Here is a 17,389-nt window from a genome sequence, read left to right on the forward strand (position 1 = left end):
AGCTACTCGGGAGGCTGAGGCAGAAGGATCGCTTGAGCCCAGGAGTTTGAGGTTGCTGTGAGCTAGGCTGATGCCATGGCACTCTAGCCCAGGAAACAGAGTGAGACTCTGTCTCAAAAAAAAAAAAACCACTTAGTTTTTGAGATGAAGTTAAAACAATGGAATAGAGATAAGTAATTTCCCTTACTTTAAAAAGGACAGAATCTTTTGAAGATCCAGAAATGTTCAGTGAATCTGAATCTGGGTTTTACATAGAACTGGTGAAAGACTGACCTTCATTTTTTTTTTTTTTTTTAAGAACAGCAAAATGCTCACGGTTATCAAAGCTGGGCCATAGGAACTTGGGAACTTGAGGATTCACTGTATTATTCTTTCTACTTTTCTCTGTTCACACGTTTTTATGATAATGGTTTGAAAAAAATTTCTAAAAAACTTATTTTTTAAATTCCAACTGATAAAATTATTCTATTCAAATTAGTTTGGTCTTCTGAAAGCAGCTAATGACCTACTGATAACTTACCTACTGTGTAGTAATAAGGTGTAAGAACCGAGGCTTTTACACAATTGATTCCTCCTAGTACCTCTGCTAACATTTTATAAATCTGCTGTTGTGCTCCATTCATGCTGCCAGTATCTTTATAAAAATAAAAATAATTAGTACACTTAAGTTAATCGGTTTTTGAATGAAAATCATCCCAATTCTACAAACTGAAAAATAAACATTTATATTTCCATTAAGAGCTTCAATGTAATACCATATGTAATGACACTAAATCCAATACAGGACAAGTTCTTTGCTCTCAACCAGAAGAGGTTTCGTGTCCCAAATATTAAGAAATTCTTACAATAAAAATCTCACCTAAAAAATTAAACGGGTCTTGGCACTCTTGGGAACTCTGGTGTCATGTTTAGGTTTAACAAGAATAACAATGTACTATTTAATATTTACTTCAGAATTAAACTTTGATATCTGACCAAAAGAAAACTCAAACCTTTATTATATTGTTGACAGAAGCGGTCATGAAACCACGGAATCTGAAATTCTGGGCATTCCAAACAGACTGCTCTATTTAACTCCATAAGACGAAACTGAGCCCTCGTATTTAGAGATGAAGGTAAAACTGAAATTAATAAAATAATGGATTTGACAGCTTAGACCTAGCAAAGACAACCCATTTTTTACATTCATTTATTGGTAGATGCTTTACTTTCATACTATCAAATCACTTCATTTGCAAATAAATGCTTTGTATTTTTAAATTATTACATTCACTGGCATGATTAGAACCAATTCCTATGTTATCTTCACTAGTGAATGTTTAAACTACATTTAAAAAATACTATAAAAAATTTTTGTGGACCTAATATTCCACACTTAGGAATTTATACTAAGGAAACAATGATTCGCATATAACAACTCATTATTTATAATAATGAGGAACTGGAAACAACCTATAACAACTGAATTTTATTATATCCATATAATGGTCTATTATGTAGCCAATAAAAAATCATGACATCAAAAAATATTTAATGACATAGGAAACTGTTCAAAATATAGTTAGAAAAAGGTGGCATATAAAAGTGAATAAATAATCCAAATTTTATTTTAAAATATAGATATATAGACATATACTGAAGAGCAGGAAAAAGACCAAAAAGAAATACTTCTGAACTTTAAAAGAGGTAGTTTCACTCAGTGGTAAGATTATGGGGTAATTCTTTATTTTCTATTTTATACTTCTGTGTGTTTTCCAAATTTTTGACAATAAGCATGAATACTTTTATAAACAGAAAAAAGTTATTAACATTTAAATGCTTCAGTATAGGCAGAGCTGAGACTTGGATATAAACTACAAGTGATAATTTAATAAATTAAAAAGTAGATACGTACTTTCAAGTTGAGAATCCAATCTGGCTAAGAATTTGATGTTAAAAATTGCCTTTAACAGATCTTCTGGAAAATATTCAAGTGTGGCAAAAGAGAAACCAAGAAACACTAACATTAGAGGATCCAATACACCTAAAAGAAAATTAAGATTGTAAAGGCAGGTTTTTAAAAAATGATACAAAGACAGCCTAGCTAAAACTAACCTATACTGTTACAATTCAGGATAGTGGTTAAGTGATTACCTTTGGGTAGGGGTGGAATAGGAAAGGGAGACAAGAAAAGAAGGGGACTATTGTAATATTCTGTTTGTTGATCTAGGTATTGACTCCCTGGGTCAGCAGTCCCCAACATTTTTGCTACCGGGGACTGGTTTCGTGGAAGACAATTTTTCCACAGACAGGGTGGGCAGTGGGGGTAGGCAGAGCTCAAGCGGTGATGGGAGCCATGGGGAGTGGCTGTAAATACGCTTTGCCCCCTGCTCACCTCCTGCTATGTGGCCTGATTCCTAAGTTTCATGGAAGATCATTTTTCCACCGGCAGGGGGAATGGGGATGGAGGGTGGGAGGTGGGAGGTGAAGGGGGATAGGGAGAGCTCAGGCAATGATGCATGGCCTGGGTCCTAACAGGCCACTGACCAGTAGTGAGCCACAGTCCAACGGTTGGGGACCACAGCCCTGAATGATTCAATTTGTACAAACTCACACTAGTATACTAAGGTTATATGCACATTTCTGTTATTATACTTTGATAAAAATTTTAAGAACTACCTTGAGAAGAAAAAGAATTCAAAACAAAAGGACAGTGGTATAAGTAAAAAGAAGTGATCCTAGTTTCTATGTATTGGTGATAATAATATAATATTGCTCAGAATATTTTAGGTACCATTCTAAACACTTTCCATATATTCACTCATTTAAACCTTATTTCCATACACAGTAGGAACAATTATCTCTGCTTTATAAATGATCGTAAGGAAGCAAAGAGAAGTTAAATGACTTACCTGAAAGACACAGAGTTATCAAGTGAAGGCTGGGCTTTAATCCAGAAAGTCCAGCTCTGGAGCCTGGACCACTATACCATGCTGCTCTCTGGGGCTCTCAGATCTCTAGGCTGAGTGCACACACGTTTGAGGCTCAGGTCTTGCCTAGCACCTCCTCTCTTACCTGTCACCCAGCAGCATGGCAGTGTCCCAGAGTATAAGGCTTGAGCTTATTTACCTGATTTGCCTCATCCAAGAGACATTTCTGATGTGGGGGAAGGGGTCACCTAAAATGCCCTGTTGGCATCAATATTCTTACAAAGGACAGAAAAGACAGTATCAAATCTTTCCTTTTGTATTTTTTGGTGAGTTTATTTAGTAAAGCAAGACGAAGTCATAAATGAAGTTAATAGTGATGATTTCCACCAGCAAAACTAATGTCAAAATTAATCTTTATTCAAAACAAAATTATTACTCCATTAGTTATTTAAAATTTTACCTATAAAGGTCTCTAAAAATTTTTCTTAGAGAATCTTTTCTAATTCTCTAAGTCTTAAAAAATCAAAGCTATACTTATCAATCTTTCTTCTCTTATACCCTTCAGTAAAAAAAAAACAACTACTTTCTAAGCCTCTATTTGTAGAATATTAGTAGAGATGTACTTTTATTTCCTTCTGATTGTTGACACATGACTGAACAACCAGGAGAACACACTCTAGGTCTTAGTTTCAAGTCTCATCTTTCTACATATAGCTGTGTTACTAAAAGGGGTATAAATGGATGCCACACATACATACATCCATACACGTATATACACATATGTATCATAGCCCCATTTTGTGCGCTGTGACATAGCAGTGTCAGACATGGTTAGATACTGTCTGGACTACAGATCCCACAAAAAGGTAGCAAAGCATGATACTGATACTGATACAATTAATATATATACTGGTTTCACACCAGCTTAACCAGAGATCTATATAAACCCTAATGTAGAGCCTAACATCTTATGCTTGATGTGGAAGCTCTCAGTAAGTATCTTGGTAGATGACTGGGTAACTTACTCTATAGGCACAGCAACAAGCTCTGAAGAAACTAGTCTCTGGCTGTCTCTCCAAGCTCATCTCCTACCAACTCTCCCTCACTCCATTCCTGCCACACTGAATCCACTATTTCTGGAAGAAACCAAACATGCTCTCACCTCAGGGTCCCTCATACTTACCTATCTTTCATCCTGTGACTCTCATCCCCATCTATCGCCATGGATCATTCCCTCGCTTCATTTAGTGCATGGTTAAATGCCATCTCCTCAGAAGCAGTCCCTAAATCCCTTATCCAAAATAGCACTCCATCCCACCCCCACCCTACTCCACCCCACCATGCGACATCCTACATACTTATCCTGCTCTACTGTTCTTGAGAGTACTTATCACGATTTGACTTTAGAGATTTGCTTACTGTTTATGCCAGCTTCCCCCAACCAGAAAGTAAACTCAATGATGATAGTTTACCTGTTTTTACTTTTTCTTGTATCTCCAGTGCCTAGAAGAATACCTGACAATAAATATATGGTGAATGTTGACTCAAAAGGCAACAACTACTGAGGCAGATATTTCACTTCTAAAACTTCCATATCATACTGACAAGTAAGCAGTGTGAATCTGAGAAGAAAAGTCCCATAAAGCTATACTACTTGAAGGAAAAACTATACCAAATACAATTCAGGAACCAAAATAAAGAATGAAAAGGAAATAGGAAAAGTAATTTCCAGCTTCTGCTATCTTCACATACTGCTTCTGCTAAGGTGAAGAGTAGGAAGGACTGTTTCTAGTCTACTTTTTCTAGTACTGAAACACTATTTAAAGACTTTTTTAAGAGATAAAAAATAATCAGTACCAGAGCATCAACCCTTCAAACAATTCATAAACATCTATTAAGTCCTTTATGAAATATTCATTTACTTTTTAAAAATAGATTATTAAAATCAATAGAAATAATCACGTTATATGCCTCCAGATGTGATCTAAATATAAGGTACATACAGCACTGCACACAAGGTATTTTTGCTTAAAATGTTTAATCTGAACTTAATTAAGCATCTATACCTAACTTCTCGTTTACTGGAAATACAACCAGAATGTCGTACTATTTATAAAAAATGGCCAATCTCTTTTATAAAAAATAAACATCGAGCAAAAAAAGATGGATAAAATGACATAACCACTCAATGTTGGTTGTTTAAAAAAAGTTATAAATGACAATTTGGTGACAACTGGGAAAATCTGATTATGGACTACATAGTGGATGGTACTTGTTCATTTTCTTGGGTAATATCCTGGTACTGTAGTTACAAAGGAGAATGTCCTTATAACCTGAAGTATATAGAGCTGAAAACTGGAAGGTTCATCATATACACACATGTGCTTGCACACACACACACTGAACAGATATGGTAAGTGTTAATCATTATTCAAGCTAGATGACAGATTAGATATTAGGGGATTATTATTAAGTTTCTTAGGTGTGCTAACAATATTGTGGTAATGTAGAAGAATGTCATTATTCTTAGGAGATGCATTCTAAAATAAGTAGGGGTGAAGGGTCACAATGCCAACAGCTTTTTGAAATGGCTCAGAAAAAAATAAGAGCAAGAGAGACAAAAGGATAAGGCAAATGTAATAAAATGTTAACATCAGTGAATCTGCACAATGAGTATATAGGTATTCCTTGTTCAATTCTTTCCATTTTTTATACAAAGTTTAACATTTTTCATAATAGAAAAGTTTTGAAATTGGACACAAAACTTTTTTAGGTGTAGGATTCATGGCCATTATGGTTACCCTTTTAAATGAGGGTAGTTCAGAAGCAGCAGGTATCCTCTGACTTACTCATTCAATGCATTACCTAATAATATACCTACCTAAGTAAGAATTAAGGTGTTGCATACAAGTTCCAAAAAATTCATCTCTTTGAGGTGGATCATAGTTCAAGATGCTGAATGGAAAAATAATAGCAAGGATTACAAAAGGATGGATCTGTATAAAGAGAAAAAAATTTCATAATTTAAACTTCAGTAAAGCAAAGTGAAATTTTAACCTAATTGTTATTTTAGGTGAAGTCTTTTTCTAACATGCTTATCATTAAATAATAAATGTATCTCTGCTTATTAATTTTTCTACACTGCTATAATTAATTTAACCCCATCACTAATTATTAGAACTCTAAAAGTATTAATGCAAAAAAAAAAACCAGATAATCTACAAATTTATTTTTTAGATGTAATATCCTCTTCTAGAATTCATTAATCATTAAAATGAATAGGAAACAGTATCAGTAATTTCTATGCTATCAATACATTTTATAGGATAACATAATGTAATTAAAGAAGTTTATAAATCATCAGTATTTATTTTTCTTTCTTTCATTCACTTTTTTATTTCATCTTTCACCCACTCATCCAATACTTAATGAGTACCAGGCACTATGCTAAGCAAATAAGATAAACTTTTATTTTCATTTGTGAGAAATAATGTCTTATAAATAAAGGCCGTACCCTGATATATCTACAATAGTCGTTTTGTAAATGAGTTGCTTCTCACATAATTCATAAAGCAGCATTTTACAAGTAAGTCCCAGAAATAAATCTGTAAGAAAATACACTGACAATTTAAGAATAATGATGTCAATGGACACCTTGTAATTTTTCTCAGCTTTCATGCTTATCTCGTACCTTTGAATGTAATTGTTTTTAAATAGTAAAAGTAATACCAAAGCATTATAGAAAATTTTAAAAAGATGGTCAGGCATGCTAGCTCATGCCTGAAATCCTAGCCTTATGCGAGGCCGAGGTGGGAGGACTGTTTGAGGCCAGGAGTTTGAGACTAGCCTGAGCAAGAGCAAGAGCGAGACCCGAGACCCCATCTCTACAAAAAATAGAAAAATTAACCAGGCATAGTGGCATGCACCTGTAGTCCCAGCTACTCAGGAGACTCAGGCAGGAGAATTGCTAGAGCCTAAGAGTTTGAGGTTGCAGTGAGCTAAGATGACACTACTGCACTTTAGCTTGAGCAACAGAGCAAGACTGTCTCAAAAGAAAAAATGAAAATCATTCATATTCCACTATCCTAATACAATTAGTATCCTCAAAGAATTCTGATTACTGATCTTAATGATATTATAATGAACCAAAGGATGACTGCTGATCTCCCCAAATCTACAATGCTAGAGGAAGAAGTGGCTTTAAGGGGAGGAACAACAAATTGCTGAACCAGAAGCCAGAGTTTAATTTTTAAACTTCGAATTCTAATCCATGTTCTCAAATTGCTTATGATAAAAGATTATGCTTCTAGAAGTTGACAACTATATAAAACTAAGATGTAACATTTAAAGTTCACCTTTTCAATCTGCTGAATAACCACTGAGGCTATCCTATCAAGTAGCAAAGTACTAAGGTAGTTAGTTCTTGAAATAAAAGATGCAATCCCTGCAACATTTTTGTAATTAATTTCTTCCATCAAACGCTGTAAAGTAGCAATTGTTTCTTCAAGAAGTGACTCAGGAAGCCATTCTCCTTTGAAAGATTTAAGTTCCTCCCATAATAGATCCAAATTGTTGCTTTGTTGTAGTCTCTGATGACCATAGTGGTCTAATTTTTGAAGTAGTTTCAGTTGTTTCCCAGTAATACTACCCCAGTACATGCGACCGTACTGAATCCATGTTAAAACAGATGTGGCAAAACCATTCAGGTCAGCTAGGTCACACTGTGGTAAAACTGCTTCAATTCGGGATATCCCCTCTTCATCCAGATGAGGAGAAGGAATCATGGAAATAGCACGGACCAGAATGGAAATCTCACTTGGTATGACACTAATTTTCAAATAACTATAAAGGAAGGGAAAAAAATGAAAAGAATAAAATTAACACATTAGCAACAAAACCAAAATATATATGTATATGTATATATGTATTAAAATATATATGTATTAAAATGCGAATATATATTATTATTACTATAATTAATAGGTTAGGTAAGGTAGGCTTAAGATATATGTTAATTAAATATGTTAATTAAGATATATGTTAATTAAATTCAAAGACAACTGGTCCATGAAAGGTTATTAACGGAAGCCTAAGATGTTCTGAAGCACATTCCAAATTTTTTTATGCAAAAATAAAACCAGAGTCTCTGGCAAACAAAACGTCAGTGTTAGAACAATGTTTCCAGTGCTGTTGCTGGGAAAGAACTTGGGCTCAATTTCTGATATGATATGGCAGGAACCAGTAGGACCTCATACAGGCCCTGGCACACAGTGATCATTCAATAATACTGGTTCCCTTCTCATTTCTGGTACATAGGAAGTCCAACGAAACAAAAACAAACAAACAAAAAAACTACAGGGCATACAATTAACATACAATTGACCCCATTCTCTACTCCTTTCCCAAATCCCCATGGTTGGGAGTCCCACCACCAAAACTGCAATTGTTAAAAAATAAAGAAAGGCCAGGCCGGTGGCTCATGCCTGTAATCCTAGTACTTTGGGAGGGTGAGGCAGGAGGACTGCTTGAAGTCTGGAGTTTGAGACCAGCCTGAGCAAGAGCAAGATCCCATCTCTACAAAAAAATTCAAAAATTAGCAGGATGTGTTGTTGCCTGCCTGTAGTCCCAGCTACTTGGGAGGCTGAGGCAGGAAGATCACCTGAGCCCAGGGGTCAGAGGTTGCAGTGAGCTACGATGACGCCATTGCACTCTAGCCCAGGAAACACGGAGAAATTGTCTCAAAAAAAAAGTCACTTCTTATTCCCTAGTGTAAATTCTTCTTAACCATAATGGCATATCACTTTATTATGATAAAAATCATTTTCAACTATATGCCAATCTTTTGATTATGGCAGAGTCCCATGCCTGGTCTTTCACAAATCACAATAAGAAATCAAACTAGTAGTGAAAAATGGAGGGGAAAAAAGATCAATTTGTTTGAACTTCATTTAAGTAATTATTCTGATTTATTGGTCCCAAATAGCTGGGACTACAATGCCCACCACCACACTCAGGTAATTTTTCTATTTTTTGTAGAGATGGGGTCTTGCTATGTTGCTCAGGCTGGTCTCTTAACATGGCATGAGCCACTGCACTGGGCCCATTGTTCTGATGTTTAAAATAAAAATTGTCAATGGAAAATCCCATGTTAGCCTAATGAAAGTCAATGAAAATCCAACAGCTTTGTACCTGAAATATAAACGCTATATCCATAGAAAAAATATCCACAGAAAATAAGGTAATTTTAAATTATAAAGAGAAAAATCTATATGAAAACTTTTTCACTAACATTACCACTATATATCTTAATTTAAAAATTTAATAAGCCTTTAAACAAGCAAGTAAGCAAGCTGAAGGGCCCTAAATGAGCGCTTCCAAATAAAGTTTTACGTTCTTCAGGGACCTAACCTTCTGTTATTCTATTCCTGCAAGAAAGGAGAATGGCTTGGCTATTTACCAGTTTACTGCCATTTCTCCCCTAGGGAACTCAATCACCTTACTGGCCTCATTTCCATTTCAAAATATACCACGCAAGGGCATTGGCAGAATGGGCATGTTTCCATAATGATAAGTGTCTCAACATTTTTAATAACAAACTTCCCAATAAAAGTTCCAGCAACTTTGTATATAACTAAACAAAATAATATTGTAGCTAGATTATAAAATGAAACACTAAACACTTACATTTTAATCTTACCTAAGCAGTAATTCTCTGAGTTTCAGAAAAAGCTCCTTACTTTGAAAATGTAGAGAACTCAATGCTTGAGTTATCCTCAATAACTCTATTGGTTTATAGGTATCCAAATATTTATGTAGAACTGAAGCAATTCTAAAAAGAATGACAGAACATATAACTAGTTCATTCATTTACTTATTAAACATTTACTATTTTGCTTTCCTGTCAGATATTCTGCTCTATGCTAAAGAAACAGTAATGAATGAGACAAGATTCTCTATTCTTGAAGAAATCTCTCAAGATGGTGTTAGAAATGTAAATAATTAATACAGAATGAAGTAAGAGTGATTAATGAAGTGTGAATCAAATAATATTCAATTATCAATAGTAAGAGGAGAGCACAGTTTTACTTTCTCACTCAATAAAACAAATCCTCACAGAACAACCATCAGTTACACATCCTCCCCATAACAAAATCTTTACCAACAGTTACTAACAATTAGCAAAACTGATTTAATTTTCTTCCTTATATCCATCCACTGGCTCTGAAATGGAGACGCTTAAAGGCAATGAGGAATGCTAAGAGGTGGTAAGCTGGAGGAAATGGGGCAGAAGAAATATTAAAATAAAGGAAAATATAATAGATTATAGAAAATTAAACATATATAATTAAGCATATATATAAAAATATAATTATATATTTTTCTTTTTAAATCTCAAGTTATCAAAAAAGCCAATACATGGCGGTAAGATTTCAAAGCAACATTGTGTTGTGAGACAATTCAAGTTCATATGGATGTTAACTGTTCTGCAGGAACTTTCCTTTTGAAAAGTAGGGTCCTTTCTTTAAGCTCTCCACTTTACTAGACTATGGTGCTCTGCTTGAGTATAAAAATAGCACCAAATGAAATGAAAGATGCGATAAACAATTTTGTCATCTCTATTTTGGAAAAAAAACTGGAACATAAATAATGCCTTAAGTGTTAATTCTTTATTTCTTCAAAACAATAGCTAGATTAAATTTAAAAAAATTTTTCCTCAGAAAAAATAGCCTATTTGTGAATGACAACTAACGTTAACACCATAAATTTCAGAAAAAAATACTTTTTAATCAGATGTGAATTTCTGCTTTCCATCTCTTCCATTGCTCCCACCACTGCCAGGGCTTGCTGGCTGGTCAGCTCCTCTGACATCAATAATATAGTTGATTCAAGTCTAGAAGCAAAGAAAAATATTTTTATGTTGAAAAATTGAAAATTAGTTACAAGAATTGTTTTAAATAACAGTTCTTAGGTAACAAATAGAAAAGAAATAATATAAACAAAAATTAAATACAATATATAATTCCAATTTTCTTCCCATGTATTTGGGGATAATATAAAATATTACTGAATGAAAGAAAAATATATTTTCTTCAAAGTAATTAAGGCCTCAGTAAATCTAATGTTAAATTGTTAGAAAAATACAGATAATCTTTTAATGATTTTCAAATCAGGTTATAATGATAATAAAATACTATGACTCAGTGAAGTTATTCAGTACTAGACAGCTAAGGCACTAACAATTGATATTCTAGCAATATCCCAATGTTTTAAAATCAAATAAGAACTAAGCAGGAAGTCAATAAACCTGCATATTATCAGAAATCTTACAAAATAAGCACTTGATATAACACTATAACCTGAAAATCAACAAAGATGGTCCATTTTGAAGCTATCCAAAGTGGTGTAGTAATGAAAGTATCAAGATATAGTGTGTCTTTGAGAATAATTTAGAAGGCAAGCCTAAAACATGAAATCTGAGGATAGCAAGATAAACTAATTGTCTATTCATACGGCATAACTTCTTGCCACCCTTTTTACCAACCTTTTTAAATGTTACAACCCAGCTTCTCCCCAGATTTTCCCCAACCACTTCAGTCTATATTTTTCTCTCCTTTCTCTGTCTGTCCACAGCACTTACTAACTATATCACTAATTTTATTGCTTATTCATAAACTATGTTATGATGTTATGGTATATACATATTTCAATTATATATTTCTATCCTGTCAATTGGAATATAAATTCCTTGAAGGCAGAGATTCAGTTAAATTCACCTTTTGTACTGCTCTATGATATGAGATTTTAACAGTACTTAGTGACAAAAAAAATATAATAAAGTTTTTTAAATAATCATCTTATTTCCATCATGATATAATCTTAAGGTGTGCTCTTAAAGATTTTCATATAATTCAAAGTACTCTTAAAAAATAAAACTTTCTCCATAATGTTTTTCCTAAAAGAGTAATGATGCAAAGCAAAGATTCCTATATTTTGTAACTCCTCAAACTCCTGCTTAACTGAATCTACCAATCATATTTCTCTCTTAGGACTACCATAATTCTAAATATTTCATACATTTATGCTACGTGGGGGAAGCTTGTGTCTGTGTGTAAATCCAGTCACATGGCCTAGGAAGAGAAAATCTTACCTACTAACCACATTTATGTTATTAATTTAATATTTGCTCATCTTTATAACCCAAATATTTCTATTTACATCAATATCTGGTAAAACTGGAAATTCTTAAAAGAGAAAGGCCAGATAAAATTCACTCAAACCTGACATAGGGACATATATCAAGTCATAATAAATGCTTTGATGAATGTGATGAAGACAACAAAACATAAAATGGTCCATTATTATGACAACTATGATTCTAAATATTCTGTACACATATGCTGGGTGGGGGAGTCTTATGCCTGTGTAAAAAACCTAGTCACATGGTCTAGGAAGGGAGAAGAAAAACACTTATATGGTGTTCTCCCTCATCTTTTTCTGTGCTGGTCCAACACCGGAAGTTTATGGGACACCTTTGGGAATACAGCAATAGACTAAGAGTTTGAGATGTAAATCACGGTAAGAAGAAAAAGAATCAAGGAGCAGAGCATAAGAGATTATTTTCCCTTCTACAGTCTAATGGGGTGATTTTTGTGCCTTCCAGAGCCGCAAGAAGACCTAAGCTTGAAGGCTCCATATATTCCCAACAAACAAAGTAAAGCATTTTAAACTGAACTTACCGTTTCTTTTCTTCAGGTCCTGCTATGGGTCCCAATGCTACAAACAATTTTACAAAGCTAGCAGGGTGATCAAACAGAGGAATCATTTCAGTTAGCCTCTTTTTAGCCATTGTAACAAACTCAAAACTATGAAACTGTAGAAACTGGTATAGACTAAGTATTCTACTGATGGAATCCAAATCAAGGTGGTTCACATTACTTAAAAATACTTTATTACACCTTTCTAACAGTGGAGGATAACTATATTTAACATTTCGAAGAAATTGTACTGTTCTTCTTGCAATGTCAACCTTGGAAGAATCTGTGGTGTCAAAAAGAAGTTCTGTTTTGTTCACTAATTGTTCTCGAAAATATCGTGATATTAAAGAAGATATATTGACCATCAAGATAGACAAGGACCTGAAAAAGAAAAAAGATGCAAAGATTTTTATATCACCTAAGAATAATGACCAATTAATTCTAAAACTAAATGATTAGATATGGAAAGGAAGTGGTAAAAATATTATGAGTTTTATACCACAAAATTTTTCTTTTAAATACGAGTGGGAGTTGAATTCTGATCTCCTAACAATCAATCATCCCTTTTAGAAAAAAAGTACTGAAATAATATTTTGCATTGAGTGTATAAAGTACCTTTTTCTGTAGATAAAATGACACTGGTAGAGAATATGCTAGTGAAATTTATTCAGAAATCATTTTGGACCAACAACCCATGAATGTAACATTAAAAGTCTCATTTTGAATTTTTAGAAGTAGACTTTTTTATTATTATTCCTTTCTCTGCATAGATGTAATTTGCTAATGAAATCTGCACAAAATTTTTCTCACTATTGAATGATTTCATATTTTTTAATATTTCATGCTAGATTGATATTAATATACAACAATAAGACAGGTACTGAACAAGGAGTGGTATTTAATATTTCTTCAGTCAATAAACACATAAGGAGCATAAGTCACTTTTCTAGGCACTATGGAAGACATCAAAATTACTAAGTTGTGGTGCATGCTTTCAAAAGACTATTCTTCCATAATACAACAATCAGAGAACTATACAAATACAAGAATGTACCTATAATGAATAAAGTATGAAAACAGAAAAGAAATAAAACAAATGTTTGGAGATAATTAGAAAACAATCTACAAAAAAGACAAAAATACAAATCTAAAACCATCTCAACCACTAGGATAGTGAGACTGTTGGTATTTTTGTTTGTTTCTAAGTTTCTCCAATCTTTTCAATAAAATAAATATTTTTTGAAATCTCCAGTTGTACAATACTTTGGCTTCTCCAGTTAAAATGTTTAATGTTATTTAGTTTAACCATAAACCTCCAAAGTTATTTTTTTAAATTGTGTATTTATTTCTAATTGCAGTTTGGAGTGGAACAGTGTCCAAAGATTAGATTCTCAAAGATGTCTATAAGAATTCTTAAAAGCTAAAAAAATTACAGTGATTGTCATTGTCTCCACTTTTACAGGCTACTTTCAGGGGTGGGATGGGGGTTAAACATACATAAAAAAAATTTACTATTTCAACGATTTTTTTTTTTTTTGAGACATGAGTCCTGCTCTGCTGCCCGGGCTAGAGTGCCGTGGCATCAGCCTAGCTCACAGCAACCTCAGACTCCTGGGCTCAAGCGATCCTTCTGCCTCAGCCTCTCAAGTATCTGGGACTACAGGCATGCACCACCATGCCCAGCTAATTTTATATATATTTTTAGTTGTCCAGATCATTTCTTTCCATTTTTTAGTAGAGATGGGGTCTCGCTCTTGCTCAGGCTAGTCTCGAACTCCTGACCTTAAGCGATCCACCTGCCTCAGCCTCCAAGAGTGCTAGGATTACAGGCATGAGCCACCGTGCCCGGCCCATTTCAACCATTTTTAAGAGTATGGTTCAGTGGTATGGACATTCACATTGTTACGCAACCATCACCACCATTCACATATAGAACTTTTTTACCTTCTGAAGCTGAAACTCCTTACCTATTAAACAGTAACTCCCTATCCCTACTTCCCTCCATTCCCTGCCAATGACAATCCTACTTTCTATTTCTATGAATTTGATTACTCTAGGTACCTCACATTAAGTGGAATCATACAACATTTGTCCTTTCGTGTCTAGTTTATTTCACTTAGCATAAAGTCTTCCATGTTCACCCATGTTGTTACATGTGTCAGAATTTCCTTCTGTTTTAAGGCTAAATAAGATTCCACTATATGTATATACCATCTTACCTTGAACCATTTGTCTATCAGTGATGGACACTTGGATTGCTTCCACCTTTGAGCCATTGTGACTAATTCTGCTATGAACATTGATGTACAAATATCTGTTTGAGTCCCTGCTTTCAATTCTTTTGAGTGTATATCCTGAAATGGAATTGCTAGATCACATAATTCTATGTTTAATTTTTTGAGGAACTACCATACTGTTTTCCACCGCAGTTGCACCATTTTATATTGCCATCAGCAACATACAAGGGTTCTAATTTCTCTATATCCTCACCAACACACTTATTATTTTCCATTATTGTCTTATCTTCAAACATGTAAGAACAACTAGTTAAAAAAAAAGTATCAAAAACTAATCATAAGCAGTACAATCCTTTGGAATCAGAAAACCTAGGTTGAAATCTTGGCAGTCCCATTTATTAGCTGAGAAACCTTGGGCAATTTACCTATCCTCATAAAGCCTTAATTTCTCAGGTAGAAAATGAAGGTATAGGCCGGGTACAGTGCTCGTGCCTGTAATCCCAGCATTCTGGGAGGCCAAGGTGGGAGGATCGCTCAAGGTCAGGAGTTCGAGACCAGCCTGAGCAAGAGCGAGACCCCTGTCTCTACTAAAAATAGAAAGAAATTAGCTGGACAACTAAAAATATGTAGAAACATTAGCCAGGCATGGTGGCGCATGCCTGTAGTCCCAGCTACTAGGGATGCTGAGGCAGAAGGATCGCTTGAGCCCAGGAGTTTGACATCGCTGTGAGCTAGGCTGATGCCACAGCACTCTAGCCAGGGCAATACAGTGAGACGCTATCTCCAAAAAAGAAAAAAGAAAATGAAGGTATAAATATTTATTTCAGAAGGATAAAAGATGTTTACATTCAAATTTTTGCCCTTCTTTCTGCTCTAGATAATTGCTTTCATTCTTATTTCAGAATCCTTACACTAGTATTCAAACCTACCTCCATCTGCCCCATATATCCTCAGTCTTTAATTAACTCTCATTCTCAGCTCTCTTTCTACTCTTACTTCTTATTATAATGGAGACCCTAAATGATATAAGAGTAATATTATCAACTTATACTGACCCTACTCCCCCACTAGTAATTAAAAGTTTCTATCATTTTACTGAGATTACCAGCACCGTTGTATTTTAAACAGTTTTCTTAGGTCCTGACTCATACAGGACTTGAGTCTAACATAGGGAACTCCTTGGAGATTAAACAAAGATGTTGATACAGGAAGGGAATCCATGCAAAATCCCACAGGCATCTGAGCCTAGAGCAGCTTGAGCTGAGTACCATTCTGAGAGCCTAGACAATGAGGAACCATGGGCATACCAGCAGTCACTGCACAGCCTCAAGGAGGGATAGAGGAGGCCAGTGCTCCTATACACCCCTGGGAAGGTTCCCACTGCCCTGCTGTGGGCTGCTGATAAGACTGAGATGTGAATGGATAGCATTTTCCACAATTTCCTCCCCATGCTGCCTGCCTGGGTGGGGCCCCAGCCTTTCCAGTTATAGGTCCAAAGCACCAGTTTGAGAGTTTGACACTGTGCTGTGTCCTGCCCTTGGGCTGAGTTTGGGTTGATGTGGCCGTAGCCCCTGCTTAGCTGGGGAGGAGCAGGGAAACCAGGCTTTCCAGCACGCATCTGGGATGGTGCCCGCCATTCTGCAGCCAGCCAGCTGCCATGGAATCATATCTCAAACGAACTGCACTCCCCAAAGTTTCCTGTCAACTCAATCAGCCTGAGAAGAGACCTACCCTCTCTGGTTACAGGCCCAAAGTGCCATTTTGGGAGTTTAAAGCCAGGCAGCACCCTGTCCTCAGGTTGAGCTAGGGCTGACACAGCTGAAGCCCCACCCAGCTGAGGAGGGATAGGGAAGGCCAAGCTCTCCTACCCAAATTTAGGACAATTCCCACCACTCTGCAACATGCCCCTGTGAGACAGAGACATTCCCCACAGTTTCATGCCCATGCTGCTTGACTGAAATGGGCCCCTGGTCTCTTTGATTGCAAGCCCACAGCCAGTGCCATTTTAAGAATTTAACAATAACCTATGCCCCACCTTCAGGCAGAGATGTAGCAACCACTTAGCCAAGAAGGCAGGGAGAGACCAAGCTCTCCTAAGCACACTTAAGACAATATCCACCGACCTGTTACAGGCATCTGTGGGACTGGAGACTAGCCTGTCTAATCCATTGCAGCTACCAGAAATATCAGCACGGATTACTTAGGTCCTAGTAGGTGGCTCCACCACCACTACTGCCATCTTCCACATCATACCAGCTGCTCAGGGGCCTGAGAACCTGCCCACTCACCTGGACTTCTGCTCCAACTACTAGCTTCTAAGTGAGCCACCTGAAGGCCCAAGAATTGGCCCCCCAGGACACACTAACACCACTGTCAGCATAAGTGGGCCTGAAATGAGGCATACTCAGACCACTGCTTCTACCACTGGGGCCCAAAGACTGGCTCAACTAGCATTTAAGTCCCCAACGAAACTTCCACAGCCTCAGCT

At 35.6% G+C, this 17,389-nt stretch overlaps 1 protein-coding gene across 1 annotated transcript in view; it reads right to left on the reverse strand.

Annotated features, from left to right (window-relative positions):
* Nucleotides 1-17,389, reverse strand: part of FASTKD1 (FAST kinase domains 1) — a 34,531-nt gene that overhangs the window by 4,665 nt on the left and 12,477 nt on the right. Inside the window, 9 exon segments of the mRNA XM_012650773.1 lie at nucleotides 279-310; nucleotides 521-634; nucleotides 993-1,121; nucleotides 1,895-2,023; nucleotides 5,791-5,905; nucleotides 7,265-7,751; nucleotides 9,607-9,738; nucleotides 10,690-10,800; nucleotides 12,647-13,045. Of these exon segments, the coding sequence (XP_012506227.1) occupies nucleotides 279-310; nucleotides 521-634; nucleotides 993-1,121; nucleotides 1,895-2,023; nucleotides 5,791-5,905; nucleotides 7,265-7,751; nucleotides 9,607-9,738; nucleotides 10,690-10,800; nucleotides 12,647-13,045 (1,648 nt within the window).

Source organism: Propithecus coquereli, unplaced genomic scaffold (genome assembly GCF_000956105.1).
Source record: "Propithecus coquereli isolate 6110/MARCELLA unplaced genomic scaffold, Pcoq_1.0 Scaffold34, whole genome shotgun sequence".
Classification (NCBI taxonomy): Eukaryota; Metazoa; Chordata; class Mammalia; order Primates; family Indriidae; genus Propithecus; species Propithecus coquereli.